The sequence below is a fragment of the Sminthopsis crassicaudata genome, chromosome 6 (genome assembly GCF_048593235.1).
Source record: "Sminthopsis crassicaudata isolate SCR6 chromosome 6, ASM4859323v1, whole genome shotgun sequence".
Lineage (NCBI taxonomy): Eukaryota > Metazoa > Chordata > Mammalia > Dasyuromorphia > Dasyuridae > Sminthopsis > Sminthopsis crassicaudata.
The window spans coordinates 41,748,576-41,764,482 of record NC_133622.1 but is presented as its reverse complement, the minus strand read 5'-3'; the positions used below and the strand labels follow the sequence as shown (position 1 = coordinate 41,764,482).

Sequence of the window (15,907 nt, the reverse complement as noted above, 5' to 3'; positions counted from 1 at the left end):
CCTCCCTGTTTCAGCCAAATATAGGCAACTGTGTACTTATTGGTCAAGTTCAATTTCTTGGGTAGATCTCAAGTTTAGAATGTAAGATCCTCAGCCAAGAGATGTGGGAAAACTGGGACACTGATGCATTGTTGGTGGAGTTGTGAAAGAATCCGGCCATTCTGGAGAGCAATTTGGAACTATGTCCCAAAAGTTATCAAACTGTGCATACCCTTTGAACCAGCATTGCTGCTATTGGGCTTATATCCCAAAGAAATACTGAGGAGGGGAAAGGGACCTGTGTGTGCCAAAATGTTTGTGGCAGCTCTTTTTGTTGTAGCTAGAAACTGGAAAATGAATGGATGTCCATCAATTGGAGAATGGTTGGGTAAATTATGGTATATGAAGGTTATGGAATATTATTGCTCTGTAAGAAATGACCAGCAGGAGGAATACAGAGAGGGTTGGAGAGACTTACATCAACTGTTGCTGAGTGAAATGAGCAGAACCAGAAGATCACTGTACACTTCAACAACAATACTGTATGAGGATGTATTCTGATGGAAGTGGAAATCTTCAACATAGAGAAGATCCAATTCAGTTACAGTTGATCAATGATGGACAGAAACAGCTACACCCAGAGAAGGAACACTGGGAAGTGAATGTAAACTGTTTGCACTAATGTCTTTCTACCCAGGTTACTTATACCTTCGGAATCCAATTCTTACCGGGCAACAAGAAATTTTATTTTACACATATATATTGTATCTAGGTTATACTGTAACACATTTAATATGTATGGGATTGCCTGTCATCTAGGAGAGGGAGGGGAAAATTTGGAAAAGTGAATACAAGGGATAATCTTGTAAAAAAAAAAATTACCCATGCATATGTACTGTCAAAAAAAATTATAATTATAAAATTAATTAAAAAAAAAAAAAAAAAGATCCTCAGCCAAGAAGGATGAGCATCAGTAGTGGGAGGGAATATTTTCATTAGGGATTAAAAGTATTAACCTTGCCCCAGAAGTTCCTCCTTTCAATTGTCTCTTCTCTGGAAAATGTACAATAAACTTTGCTTTGCTTCTAGAGATCTCTCCAGCTTTTTAATTTTTTTTATTTTATAATTATAAATTTTTTGACAGTATATATGCATGAGTAATTTTTTTTAAATAACATTATCCCTTGTATTCATTTTTCCAAATTTTCCCCTCCTTCCCTCTACTCCCTCCCCTTGATGACAGGCAATCCCATACATTTTACATGAGTTATAATATAACCTAGATACAATATATGTGTATAAATACCATTTTCTTGTTGCACGTTAAGTATTAGATTCTGAAGGTATAAGTAACCTGGTGAATAAGAAATTAAGATTTCATATTAGAATTATAAGCTCACTCAAATCTAACAGGCCTGAGCTTCTAAATTATAGGAACTTGACCTTTCCATGAACTCTGCATGTTCTCGACAATAGATACCAGGAACTAGCCATTCTTGGAAAATGCTTATGCTTAGGGCTGGGTGGCTTCCTCCCTGATCATATGTAATAAGGACATATGTCAAGCCTCAGAGGTTTGGGATGAGTCAACATGAATATGTCCCCAAATATATATTAAGCTTTGTCACACAAACTGCACATGTTGCAAGTCTTTGTCAAAAAACCTTATATGGCTAGTTTTGGCCAGGAGCCTTCTTTATCTGAAAACATTTAAAAAGCCCGTGTTCTAGAACCATAGTGAAGCTTCACCTGCGGGGAGGATGCTTCGCCCAGGAAAATCTTTACACAATTCAAGTTGATTGAGGTTGAAATGGGGCTCCCAGCCATTTGAGTTTTTTGAGGTTCCCTTGAAATGGTGATGTATTCTCTTCCTCTATCTGCTATAATTGTCATATTGTTAATTGTTTTTATTTCTATTTGTTTTTTATGCAAATCTAAACTATCTACCTTGTCCTATTTGATTAAAACCTTACTTTCGTTTTCAATTGAGTCTGAGAGCGTTATTTATAGGAGTGAATCGGAACATATAATTTTTCTTAATACACCTGGGTAGATAGACAGTAGTGCTAACAGTTTACATTCACTTCCCAGTGTTCCTTCTCTGAGTGTAGTTGTTTCTGTCCATCATTGATCAGCTGGAAGTGAGTTGGATCTTTTTTATGTTGAAGATTTCCACTTCCATCAGAATACATCCTCATACAGTATTGTTGTTGAAGTGTATAGTGATCTTCTGGTTCTGTTCATTTCACTCAGCATCAGTTGATGTAAGTCTCTCCAGGCCTCTCTGTATTCCTCCTGTCCAGCTTTGTTATTAAATGGTGACCCCTCCCCCTTTCTGAACCATACATCTATATATTTTAGAAATGAGGCCAGAACCTTTGAATATAAAAATATTTTCCCCAGTTAATGCTTCCCTTCTAATCTTGTCTGCCTTAGTTTTATTGGAAAAAAAACAAAAAAAAAAACTTTTTAACTTGGTATAAGCAAAAGTCTCTCTTTTTTTTTACTCAACAATGAATTCCAGTTCTTCTTTGGCCACAAATTCCTTCCCTTTCCATAGATTTGAGAAGTAAACTATTTTTTCTGTTCTTCTAATTTGCTTATAACATCTTTCTTCATCACCTCTTAGCTACTATCCTTTGGAACTTCTATTCTACTATTAACTTGCCATTGGGGACCTCTTCCAGTGACATTCCTTCCATATTGTACCCACAGAAACCTGGATTGTTCGTAGGAGTCAGTGACTCTTTTTCCTCAGAGTTCAGTATCAACCTCGGGCTCCACTTTTCTAACTATTGAGGTTGGGAAGGGACCACTATATAATCATTGCCTTCCTACTTGGTCTCTCAAACATCCTGGACCTCCCAGTTGACCAGCTTCCTAAGCCCCTAAGATCTAAATCGGTGATCCTCAAACTTTTTAAATAGGGGGCCAGTTCACTGTCCCTCAGACTGTTGCAGGGCCGGACACTGTATCTCCTCTGCCTCAGTCTAGTGCTGGAAGCATGGGTCGAACGTCACTTTCAGTCTGATTTTGCTATAACCGGGTGGGCTGCATAAACATCCTCAGCAGGCTGCATATGGCCCGCTGGCGGTAGTTTGAGGACCCCTGGTCTAAATCTTCACTCTAACCAAGCCACATATTGGAATGCTCATATCATTGATCTTACTTTCCATCACCTAAAGTGCTTTATCCTCCTTGTGAGAAATGAATGGGCATTTGGTTTCCATAAAAAGTTATGAAAATTAAATTGAAGAAAGTCAACTTAAATTAGAAAAACAAAACCCAGAGTGAAATCAAGGGAATCAAGGGTGAAGATAATCCCAGAGGAAGCAGGGACTGATTTTCCTAATCTAAGGCAGTAGGCCCGAAATTTGAAAAGAATCTTAGTTCTTTGCCCTAAGACCTCTTTAATTACTTTTCCCCTTTTTAGAATGGAAGCTCTTTGGGGGGCAGGACCTAGCTATGTAATTCAAAGTGGAGATTCAGGTTGTGTAACTTCAATAATATCCAATTAATGGGGAATAATGGGAGGGACATGTACCGAGGGATAGGAAATAAAATGCTGCCTTTGGAGTCACAAAGGTGTGTCTACTAATCTAGGGATCCATTCTTGCAAGAATGTAAAATAAATCTTTCCTGTATTCCCTAGTGAGTTAGTGGAGTTTTCCATAAGATATTTTGTTTCTTACATCCCAGATCCCAAACTCCCAAATTCCTTAGGGCATTCTCTTATACTTTTATCTCTTACTTTGCCCCACTCCTACTAAATCTTTTTTTCTCCCCTCTCCACATTGGGAAGCCCCATTAAGATTTTGATGGAATATTTGTTAAATTCTAGATTCTAAATATATAAAGGAAAGATGGATTTTTTTGTTGTTGTTATTGTTTTAGAGTAGACAATGGACAATAGCTAGGAAGAAAAGATATGAAATAACGTAGACTGAGACAATGTTAAATTATTTTTTGTCATCAGTAAGGAAAGAAGTTTATTAAAACTTCCTCAACACTAGCCCTCATTCTTCTGAGAACAAATTTTTGGTCAGCCACACTTTATCTTCCATCACCTTAGAAAATCTTCATCTCCAAAGGCTTCAGTGAGCTCTCTTCTCCTAACCAGGGATGGTTGCTGATCCCTAACGACTAGTGGAATGGTCCCTCAGCTTCTACTTTTACTTTCATGGGGCTTCTAGAGAAGATCTTTGAAGAACTTGTGTTTTCGTCTCAGTTCTTCCATTTTTGAGGCCAAAATCATCATGTAGTCATCCCTACTCAAATAAGCTTTATCTTGTTTCTGTTCTCCTATTATTTCCTCTACCTTCTTGGAGGTATTAATGACTTCTCTGATAGCCTTCAGCTCTTGACTGTAGAGAGTCAGCATCGCACACACAGACTGAAATAATGGGCCACCCTGGTTGATGTTAAGTACTGAGGACTTAAGTTTCCTCCATTCAGTTTCATAGACATAGATGAAGGCCGTGATCAGCAGGTGGAAATCTGAGAGGATCAGGCGGAAGGTCTGGCCCTTATTGCCGCTGCCTTTGCTAGACATTTTCCTTTGGAAGGCTGGAAATTGTTTGAGCTCCCCAAGCATTTCAGTGAGCTTATTCAGTTTCCTAGAAAGTTCTTTCACCTTGCTCTCCCTGAACATCAGATTTTCTTCTGTTTTCAAGTGGCACTCAATGTCTAGTGGCAAAGGGCTCAGCTTGGGGTCCAGGAGCTCCTCCAGATCAGAACTGAACACCTTCTCTAGCAGCTTCTCGTTCTCCTTCACTAAGTGGTAGAAATTCTTTTTACTGGAAAAGTTTGCATGTCCAGAACCCAGACTTCTGACCAGATCCAGCAACTGTTTAAAGAAACAGATCTGTCTTTTCACACTGCCATAACCTTTGATGAGATTCTGGTCATCTGGCCCACACAACATCAGTTCGTGACCAATTCTGGCCAGCTCTAGTATTTTCTCTTCAGTTCGGGAATCCTGAAAAGGGGTAAATAATTCTTCAAAGGGAGGATACAGCCTTCCAAACAACCATTCCAGAATAGTCAGTCGGTAAACTGAAGGGCTACATAGTAGCTGTTTGATTGTTTTCAGTTCACTGATATAAAGACCCTCAAGGAAGGGACACTTTATGTCCATAAGGCTCTTGAACACATCTAGAATCTCCAGAGTAAGGCAGGGGTCCTCCTCCTCTTCATCCTTTTCTAATTCCTCCACTTCTCTCCATTTTTCCTCTTTTATTATCTTCTTTTCTTCTTTCCCTTCTTTCTTCTCCTCTTTTTCCCTGTTTATTTGCCAGGAAGGCCCTTTCTCACCACTACTGTCCCAGCTATACGGCCAGGACTCTGCCATCCCCGCCTGACCTAGGATTCTGCTGGTAGGACCTGCCTTTTCATTGGTTGGAGTAAATACTCATTGTGACCAAGTCACTTTACCCCTCCCTAGTTTACCATTGCATCCCCTTACTCTGGATTAATTTTCTTCCCTTCACAACATTCAGAAGAATTAAATAGTTGATCTTTATACTCGGCTTGAATCCTGTTCCCCCAGTTTTACTACTTTTCAAACACCAATTCTGCAATATTGCATCATCTACCCTCTCTACTTCTACGTGAATGCAACTGTGTCATTGAAAATAGTCATACAACCATGTTGAATTGACACTACAAATTTCATGTTATTTCACATTAGAGCTCAATTATAGGTCAATCCTTTTACTCTTTGTGATTGGTTCTATCCACAATACATCTGTTCAAAACCTTCTCTTTTATCAAGCAACACCCTATACTATACTCTTTCCTCTCAATAAAAGTCCTAGAAATATATTAAAACAAGTATCATCCAATTGCATCCCTGAGGGTCAGGACCTTTTTTTTTTTCTTTTTTTTTAAATCTTTCTGGATACAAGACACAGCACAGTATTATGCATATATTCTTTGATTGTTTTTCCCTCCTTCTAGTCCAACTGTTCCTTCTCCAAAGAAACCCCCTTTGTCCCATTTATAAAATATGTAAAGAACTGTGTCAAATTTATAAGAATACAAGTCATTCCACAATTGATAAATGGTCAAAGGTTATGAACAGATAATTTTCAGATGATGAAATTAAAGCTATTTATAGTTATATGAAAAAAGGCTTAAAATCACTATTAGAGAAATGTAAATTAAAACAACTCTGAGGTACCACCTCACACCTCTCAGATTGGCTATGAGAGGAAAAGGTAATAATAAATGTTGGAGGGGATGTGGGAAAACTGGGGGACTGATACATTGTTGGTGAAGTTGTGAACTGATTCAACCATTCTGGAAAGCAGTCTGGAACTATGCCCAAAGGGCTATAAAATTGTGCATGCCTTTTAAGTCAGCAGTACCACTATTGAGTCTGTATCCCAAGAAAATCATAAAGACGAGAAAAAGATGCACATGTGCAAAAACATTTGTAGCAGCTCTTTTTGTAGAAGCAAAAAAACAAAAACAAAAACAAAAAAAACTTAGAAAATGAATAGATGCCAATCAATTGGGGAATGGCTATGGTACTTGAAGGTAATAGAATATTATTGTTCTATTAAAAAAAAAAAACCAAGCTGATTTTAGAAAGGCCTAGAAAGATTTACATGAACTGATGCTGAAAGAAGCAAGCAGAACCAGGAAGACATTGTACACACAATAGCAGCAAGAATTTCGATGGTCAACTACTAAAGACTTTCTCAGTGGTTCAATCCCAATAGACAGAAAATTCCATCTGCATGCTATGTTCACTTCTTTTTTTCCTGTGTGTTTTTGTTTTTGTCTGTGTAATGTCCAGGCTAGCTCCCTGAATGGCCTCAGGATCAGAGTCAGGATCAAAGTCCTTGGTCTTTAGGAGAAGTGAAGGAGGCAGGAAAGCTGCCATGTGGCTCATCAAAGATGGATCCTGGGTTTTGGGGAAGAGAGACTCTGACCCTCTCCCTTAGCTCTCCAATCCTTCCCTATGATTACCTCACCACAACACATTCAGCAGATTGTGAGGAGAGCCATCACATCACCATATCATCTAAGTATATGTTTATAGAACCATTATCTCACATTGAGTAGGTACTTAGCATTAAGTACTCTGCTGTTCCCATGTAAGGATACCTTTTCAGAGTTCAGCCTTCTACATCCATGTTTTTTTTCTTTTTGCCCTGATTTTTCTCTCCCAACATGATTCATAAAGAAAAAAACAAAAATAAACCAAAAACTCCCACAAAAAAACCCCTTTCCCCAATATTCTAGGATGTTGCACTAATCTTTAACATCACTTTTCATTATGTTGGCCAATAATAGTCTCTTCCTTGCAAAGGCTGATCTTGTGCCCTAGTTGTTACAAGGGCACGAATAAGTCTTTTATCCCTCCCTCCAAACTTGATTGGGAGCAAGATCAAGCAAGACTTTTATCAAGAGGAATTATACTTGCTGCACCAACACATTACATGTTCCAGAGCCTCTCTTGCTCCCTTTTAAAACAAAACAAAATAAAAATAATCACCTGTATTTATATAAAATACTTATTACTATTGTTTTTATTCATTAATATAAAATTGATTTCAGTTAAGCAATGGCGGGTCTGCTAAATGACAGCTCAGAAACTGATAATGACATTAATGAAAAGGAATTCTCATTATTACATATAATATATAATAGTTATTGTTACTGTTGTGCCACAGTTCTCTTTTAATGGCCTGACCTAGTTTCCCTAATTGTCCCTATTCAGTTACTTTGCCTCAGGTTATAACCATTCCCTCTTAATGTTAGGATAAAGGTCTTATATCTTAGACCTTAGGCTATACTTATTCCCTCTTAATGTTTGATGGGATAAAGGTCTTTATGCCTTTTAGACATCCTTAGAATATCAGGAACCTCTCCTGTAGCTCCCTCCATCATGTTATCCTAGGTGCCTGCCCCCCATAGGTCATTCCCTTCCAGGTACCTCCCATTATGTTATTGTTCTTGTTAACCTATAAAAAATCCTGTATCTGACATTCGGGGCTGGATTCTTTGAGATGAGTCTCCTTTAGGCCTGGGACCAACCAAGGATCCATTGGTCCCAGTAAATCTCTCCATTTAATAAATTCTGTATTGAATCCTCTCTAATCTCTGTCTTGCTCAGTTTTTCCAGCATTACATTACAAGATATTGTACCTATATATTCCCATTAGGTTGGAACAAATGAATGAATATTATTTTCTCAGTCATTTTTGACTGAAATGTCAGGCAGGTCTGACTAATTTTTTTTTTCCCTGAGGCAATTGGGGTTAAGTGATTTGCTCGGGATCATACAGCAAGGAAGTGTTGAGTTTCTGAGACCAAATTTGAACTCCGCTCCTCCTGGTGCTCTATCCACTGTGCCACCTAGCTGCCCCTATTTGGGGTTTTCTTGGTAAAGACCCTAGAAACAGTTTGCCATTTCCTTCTCCAGCTCACTTTACAGATGAGGAAACTGAGGCAGAATCAAGTGACTTGCATAGTAATATTTGGACTCTAGAAGATAGTCTTCCTGACTCTGCCCAAAAATATTAGTTGTACTTATGACCAAAAAAAATTTTTTTTAATTTTATAATTATAAAAATTTTTTGACAGTATATATGCATGAGTAATTTTTAAAATAACATTATCCCTTGTATTCATTTTTCCAAATTTTCCCCTCCCTCCCTCTACTCCCTCCCCTAGGTGACAGGCAATCCCATACATTTTACACGTGTTGCAGTATAACCTAGATACAATATATGTGTGTAAATCCAATTTTCTTGTTGCACGTTAAGTATTGGATTCTGAAGGTATAAGTAACCTGGGTAGATAGACAGTAGTGCTAACAATTTACATTCACTTCCCAGTGTTCCTTCTCTGGGTGTAGTTATTTCTGTCCATCATTGATCAGCTGGAAGTGGGTTGGATCTTCTTTATGTTGAAGATTTCCACTTCCTTCAGAATACCTCTTCATACAGCATTGAAGTGTACAGCGATCTTCTGGTTCTGCTCATTTCACTCAGCATCAGTTGATGTAAGTCTCTCCAAGCCTCTCTGTATTCCTCCTGCTGGTCATTTCTTACAGAGCAATAGTATTCCATAACCTTCATATACCACAATTTACCCAACCATTCTCCAACTGATGGACATCCATTCATCTTCCAGTTTCTAGCTACAACAAAAAGAGCTGCCACAAACATTTTGGCACATATATGACTCTTTCCGCTCTTTAGTATTTCTTTGGGATATAATCCCAATAACAGCAATGCTGGGTCAAAGGGTATGCACAGTTTGATAACTTTTTGGGCATAATTCCAGATTGCTCTCCAGAATGGCTGGATCCTTTCACAACTCCACCAACAATGCATCAGTGTCCCAGTTTTCCCACATCCCCTCCAACATTCATCATTATTTGTTCCTGTCATCTTAGCCAATCTGACAGGTGTATAGTGGTATCTCAAAGTTGTCTTAATTTGCATTTCTCTGATCAGTAGTGATTTGGAACACTCTTTCATATGAGTGGATATAATTTCAATTTCATCATCTGAGAATTATGACCAAAAAATTTTAAGAGCCCAGCCCACATCTGTCTGTCTCATCTCACGGAATCATAGATTTAGAACTGTGGAGAACTTACAAGTCATTTATTACTTTTACAGATGAGGAAACTGAGGTTCAGGGAGATTAAGCAAACCTTCTGAATTCTTCCAGGGAGATATGAATGAATGCCCCCTGATTCTAAAGCCAATACCCTCTTTATAACAGCATGTTTTCTGGTTTTGGTAAAAAGAACAGTATATGAGGAGCTCAGCACATCATGATGGAAATTAACTTTAGGGGACTGTTTGAGGTCTTTAGAACAGGCAAGCCAGTTATTGATGTGCCCTGAGCTCTACTAAGTCCTCTTTCAAGAAGAAGGCAGGTGCAGAGAGAAAAATGAGACATTATCACTCCTCTGATGCCTTGGGAAGCTTCTAGCCTCATGAGAAAGGTTGCTGGACCACATGCAGGTTTTCTGGAGAGATTTATTCTAAGATAATAGTGCCATAGAAAAGCGAACAGCTGCAGTTAATGATACCTACTCAGCACCTTGATTTTCTCAAGCTCCCCTACTGTCCAGAGGAGGAGGGGCTGGCAATCATAATCAGCCTAGCAGGGGACCAACTGAGCATTCCTTGAGCTGGGCACATCAGAAATTCCTTGATGTTCACACACTGAACCCAGAACTCCCCTGCTACGCCACAGAACCAATTCGAACTGGTTCACGTCAACCTCCAGCTGGGAGATCAAACCTGAGATGGCCATGATACACCTTCTGGAAAACGGCCCAATCCAGGACAGATCTGCTAAGTTCATCATGTGATTGCTCCCAGCCCTGACCTGTGATTTTTGTCTTGATAACCTGATCAGAGTGTTATTGTCATTTTTGTCTTTCTAATTCCTGCTGCCCAGGGCCCCTGATCTCAGTTCTGTGTCCCCATGTCTGTGTCTGCCTTCTTAAAAGGAATAAACCAATAGATGCAACCTGTCTTTCTTAGACTGAACTCTGAAAAAAAGCACCGGCAATTAGGAGACTGGATTCTAGTCCTGTCAAAGCAAGTTCAGTCACCTCTGAGCCTGTTTCCTAATCTGTAAAATAGGGGAATGAGATTAGGACCTGGGATCACTTCAATGTAATAGGATTATTTACAAAAAGCCTCAGGTATGATCTTGTTGTAGAATAGTGATAGAGGGAGAGGAAGTTGGATATTTTGTTTTCATTTCTAGATTGAATCTGTATTGGAAACTCTGGATGAGGAACTTCCTCTCCCAATGCAAATCCATACCTGTTCTGCCACTTTTTGTGAAGGAGATTGACTTGGAGCCCAGAGAGAGAAGCAATTTCCCAAAGAAACAGAACCAATATTTGGAAGAAACACTTGAAGCCAAGTTTTCCTGGCTCCAAGGTCAGCTGTCTACATTAAGTCAGACTGGCTTTTCAGCACTTTTTTTGTATATATTTAAAATAATACAAAGTATGTAGTAGAATTTCATTATAGTAGTGATGAGGTCTAGAATTGGGGTGCCCAAATGAAATTAGGTTTAATTGAGGTCTAGTGGCAGGTTCGGGGTACAAGGAATCAAATAGAGCTCCCCTGCAACTCCTTTAGATTTGGCACAAGGATACGGAGTTAAATGAGGTCTAATGGCGGTGCAAGAGTCCCCTGTAAAGGAATTTACAGACCCGAAAACCTAGATTGATAAAAGAGGTTTATTATGGGGTTTGGAAATAAGGTTAAAGTCCAGTTAGTAAAAGGTATTAAGTAAAGAGAAGTGGGCAGAGATCCTGGGCATGCCAGGTGTAAGGCTGCCATGTTTGGGACCTCTGCAAAAGAGAGGGCTCTAGCTTGGCTCTTTTATAATGAGAGACTTAGCTAAAGGGGCCTGTGGGTGGAGTCCCAAGTTGGCTCAGATCTGGGTGGGGCTTGTGAGAGCCTGGGTGTCTCCTATTGGAATTCAAAGGGATGCTTTTGACCAGGATTTGTGGATCAAAGATCCTAGCTTCTTGAATTGATAATACATCAGCTAGGAGGGGTTGGGAATCAGAAAGGAATAAATCAATCTGAAAGGACTAGTTTCTTAAGGGAGCCACAACCCACATCAGTACATCATAAAAAAGTAGAAAAATTAGAAACTTGATGGGTTAGCATTGGAGGCTATATGGGATGAACTGAGTTAGACTCTAATAGGAATATAGCCTTAAACTATAATTGTGACTTGAGACATTATAATAAAAGTAGAGGTATAGCTAAAAAAAAAAAGTTGCAGGTAGGTGTTCCTCCCCTCCTGTTTCCCACCACCTCTTAATTAGCATTTAAGAACCTTTTTAAAAGCAAAGTTATTCTTTTATTTCTAGTATAATCCTGATGAGAGAAAAGGCCAAACAGGGGTAGGGGCTTCTGCTTTCAGGCTATTTAATCTGATCTTTTGCAGTTTTTACTTTGCCCTTTTTTTTTTTTTTTACTGACAAATACCTTGTCAGATGGGAGTTGCCCTTTTAGCTTTTTCTTACCCTGAGAGCCTCTGATTGCTTTTATGGTTGATACTGTCCCCCTTGGTTTAGGGGCTCAGTCAGAGATATTTCCTGTTCATGAAGGGTCTCTCCTGTCTGTCCTTTTGGAGCGTTTTCCAGTGGCTCTTGGACTTGGCTCAGGAACTTCTGTCCTAATTGGGTAAACACCTGAAGAAAGATACTCTGAGAGAGCAAAAATGGAAGTGGGCTAGCAAAGATAGAGGATTAATTCTGTCCAGGAGATAAGCCAACTGAGAAAAGTTTGAAAGCAGTCAGGTAAATTGTGCACAATCTAGGTAAAGGTAACAACTGGTGAGGGGGAGGAGATACACTAAGTTGAGTAAGAGGACTTTCTTCTGCCAAGCAACTGGTGAGCCATCTGGGATATTGGGAAAATCCTAAGTGGTCCGAGGATTCTGTTTTCTTCTGATAAAATGGGGTGAGTCCTCCATTAAGAGAGGATATTGTGAATCTTAGTGAAGAGGGGACCCCAGAACTCTGAAAATCCTTGAAGGAGAAAATCTTCAATTCTGACTCAATAAAAGACTCTGCCCAAAGTCCTTTTTCTTTTTAAATGAATTTAAGTTTTAACTGCTTGAGGGGAGAATGATGTGGGTTGTGGTCCCTTTAAGAAACTAGTCCTTTCAGATTGATTTATTTCTTTCTGATTCTCAACCCCACCTAGCTGATGCATTTTTATTGCAGGAAGCTAGGACCTTTGATTCACAAATTCTGGTCAAAAGCACCCCTTTGAATTCCAACAGGAGATCCAGGCTCTTCCAGCTCCCATCAGATCTGAGACAACTTGGGCTGTCCCAGCCCCCATTCTAATGATCTTCTCAGGTTTCCCAACCCCCACTAAGCAAATTCTAGCCTTCACTGAACTCTAGCAAGGATTCAACTTGAGACTTCACCCACAGGCCCCTTTAGCTTAAATCTCTCATTATAAAAGAGCCAAGCTGGAGTCCTCTCTTTGCAGAGGTTCCAAACATGCCAGCCTTATGCCTGGCATGCCAAGGGTCTCTGCCCACTGGAACACTGTTTCCTATGCCCTCTTATTTCTACCTTCACCTTTTACTAACTAGACTTTAAGTTTACTTCCATACCCCACACAATAAACCTCTTTTATCAATCTGGGTTTTTGGGTCTGTAGATTCCTTTACAGGGGATTCTGCACCACCACTAGACCTCATTTTACTCTGTATCCTTGCACAGAATACAGAGGGGTTGCAGAGGAGCTCTATTGACTCCCTGTACCCTGAACCTGCCACTAGACCTCAATTAAACCCTAATTTCATTTAGGTACCCCAATTCTAGACCTCATCATTAGGACAGGAAAGGAGGTGGTTCTAAATTTATCTGGCATAGCTCTTTAGGAAGAATTGGGAGGAAATACCAAAATGTACAGGGATTAAATACTGTTGTTTTATTTGGACAGGTGCCTAACTCCCTGGGACAAACCGTTTATCCCCCAGGGCTGGATGTAAATTCAAAGGAGCCTTCTTTTACAACCCTCAGCTACTAAGTCTCCCTTCCTTGCTTCCATTCCAAGGTAGGGCTGAGTTTTTCTCAGCTGAATTACAAAGGAAAAGATCTGGTTGTTTGGAATTTTAAAAGTGCTTGTTTTGCACATAATTATATTTATGTAAATAACTTTTCCCTAGAAAGAGGAAGGACTAGTTCTGAAATAAGGAAAGCTTTTAACTGCCACACCAAAAAAAACAAAACAAAACAAAACAAAAAAACCAAAACCTTTCAATGGTCTTAGAACTGGCTAATTTGAATGTGCAGAAATAGTTCAAATTATAGAACAGTTAAAATATATTTTTTAGCAGATTTTGGGGTTTTTGAGACTAAGTTTTCAGTTTTTTGACATTGTCTATCAGCTAAATTAAGTTGGATATCTTTAAGTAGGCCTAATTTACTTGATTAAAAGCTTTATGAAGGATAAAACTTGAGGCTTACAGGAAAAAAAAAAAACTTTAGAAGGAAAAGATGACGCTCTCTGGGATTTTTAAAAAGCTTCTCAAGTCTGTGGAATTCATCTTGACTATAATGGTGTCCCTGGCTGGCCTGAATTCTTCTGGGGTTCGTGCTGGTACCCCAACATCTTTGACATGCTCTCCCCCATTTCTGGCATAGAGGCCACCTTCTATGGGTGGTCACTGGACCACAGACCTGTAGCCTGGACACCTGGGTCCAAATTTCTCTGACCCTCTTCCCCCACAGTCCTAAAGTCCACCAAATTTTTAAAGCCTTATGAACTTGAAAGAGCAATTCTTTGCCACCTTAAATTTTGGGGTTGTATGTGTTTAAAATAAAATTCTGATTCTGAAATTGTATGAGAATTACTATTAGCTATTACAATTAACTACTATATGCTAAAATTGTGAATTTGCTTATTTTGGCATGAGATTTTAAAAATATGTATATATTGATATTGAAGTATTTTTACTAGAAATTTAAAGTTAAAAATTTTGGTTCTCTGGTAACTTACATAAACAGGTCATATGTTTATATCTCCTAACTAGAAGAAATATATTTAAGTTATTATATTGTTTGCTAAATTGTATATTAGGTAATTTGTAAAAATTGTATGATCTATGCTTTAACATTTTGTCAGCCCAGCTGGATGTGTGGTATAAGTTTTGTGAAATGCAGTCCAGAGCTTATGAGGTGCAGCTTCTATGGGAAATGTGGGAGCAAAAACTTTGGGAGTGCTGTAGTTGCACAAATAATGCTGGCTGTCAGATAACAATCTGAGATAATAAAGTGCATACCAAATGGCCTCTTCAACTCTGCTTCTTAAGACAACTCCTCCATTCTAACTCTAAGCCATAAAATTAGCATATCTGTGACATGAAACACCTCCTCTCTCTTATCTTTTTCCTATACATTTATCTTCTTGCTCCTGGTTCTTTGCTAAATCATTTTGGAACTTAGCCCACTTCAACTGGCATTACAATTACAATAAACATTTATCTTCTTGCTCCTGGTTCTTATATACTTTCAACATATTTAACATGTATGGGATTACCTGCCATCTAGGAGAGGGGGTGGAGGGAAGAAAGGGAAAAGTTGGATCAGAAGTGTTTGCAAGGGTCACTAGAAAAATTACCCATGTCTAGGTTCTGTCTATAAAAAGATATATATATACACACACACACACATATATATATACACACACACACACACACACACACACATATATATATATATATATATATATATATATATATATATATATTTTTTTTTTTTTTTTTTTTTTTAAAGAATATTAATTTTAAAGGTTGGTCTTGCTTTCTCCCTTTAATGAAGAAATAAAAGCAAGAAAATTTGGTATGTAGGGATGTATATAATTGTATAACAAATTATATTTAAAAGGTGTGTTTTATGTCTAAAAATAAATAAGAAGGTATTGATTGAGGAGATGTCTTTGGAGGGAGAGAGCCTGGCTCTAAAATATTTAGGTTAGGTTTTAATGAAATGACGCTAATGGGGAAACTGAAATATAGGGGATGGATAGACGCTTTCCCCTTGAGCTCTGCTGCTTTAAGAAGGGAATAATATTGCAACCAATTGTATCTAAGTATGGATTGGTAGACTATTGATTCTAATAATAGAACATATTTTAGTTCTAAAGCTTTATAAGAAATAATGGGGAGGGATTCCAAATTAAATGTCAATTCCATACACCTGGGCAACTGCCCTCATCAAGGAAATTGAGAATAATGAATCAGATTCCTTTTTTTAAAATTTTTAAAATTAATTTTATAATTATAACATTTTTTGACAGTACATATGCATAGGTAATTTTTTACAACATTATCCCTTGTACTCCCTTCTGTTCAGAATTTTTCCCCTCCTTTCCTCCACCCCCTCCCCTAGATGGCA

At 38.5% G+C, this 15,907-nt stretch overlaps 1 protein-coding gene across 1 annotated transcript; it reads right to left on the bottom strand.

Annotated features, from left to right (window-relative positions):
• Nucleotides 1-3,936: 3,936 nt before the first annotated feature.
• LOC141547855 (HAUS augmin-like complex subunit 7) lies at nucleotides 3,937-5,337 on the bottom strand. Its single transcript, XM_074276503.1, has one exon. It carries the CDS (start codon nucleotides 5,327-5,329, stop codon nucleotides 4,169-4,171), a length of 1,161 nt encoding a protein of 386 aa, XP_074132604.1. The 5' UTR covers nucleotides 5,330-5,337; the 3' UTR covers nucleotides 3,937-4,168.
• Nucleotides 5,338-15,907: the final 10,570 nt, after the last annotated feature.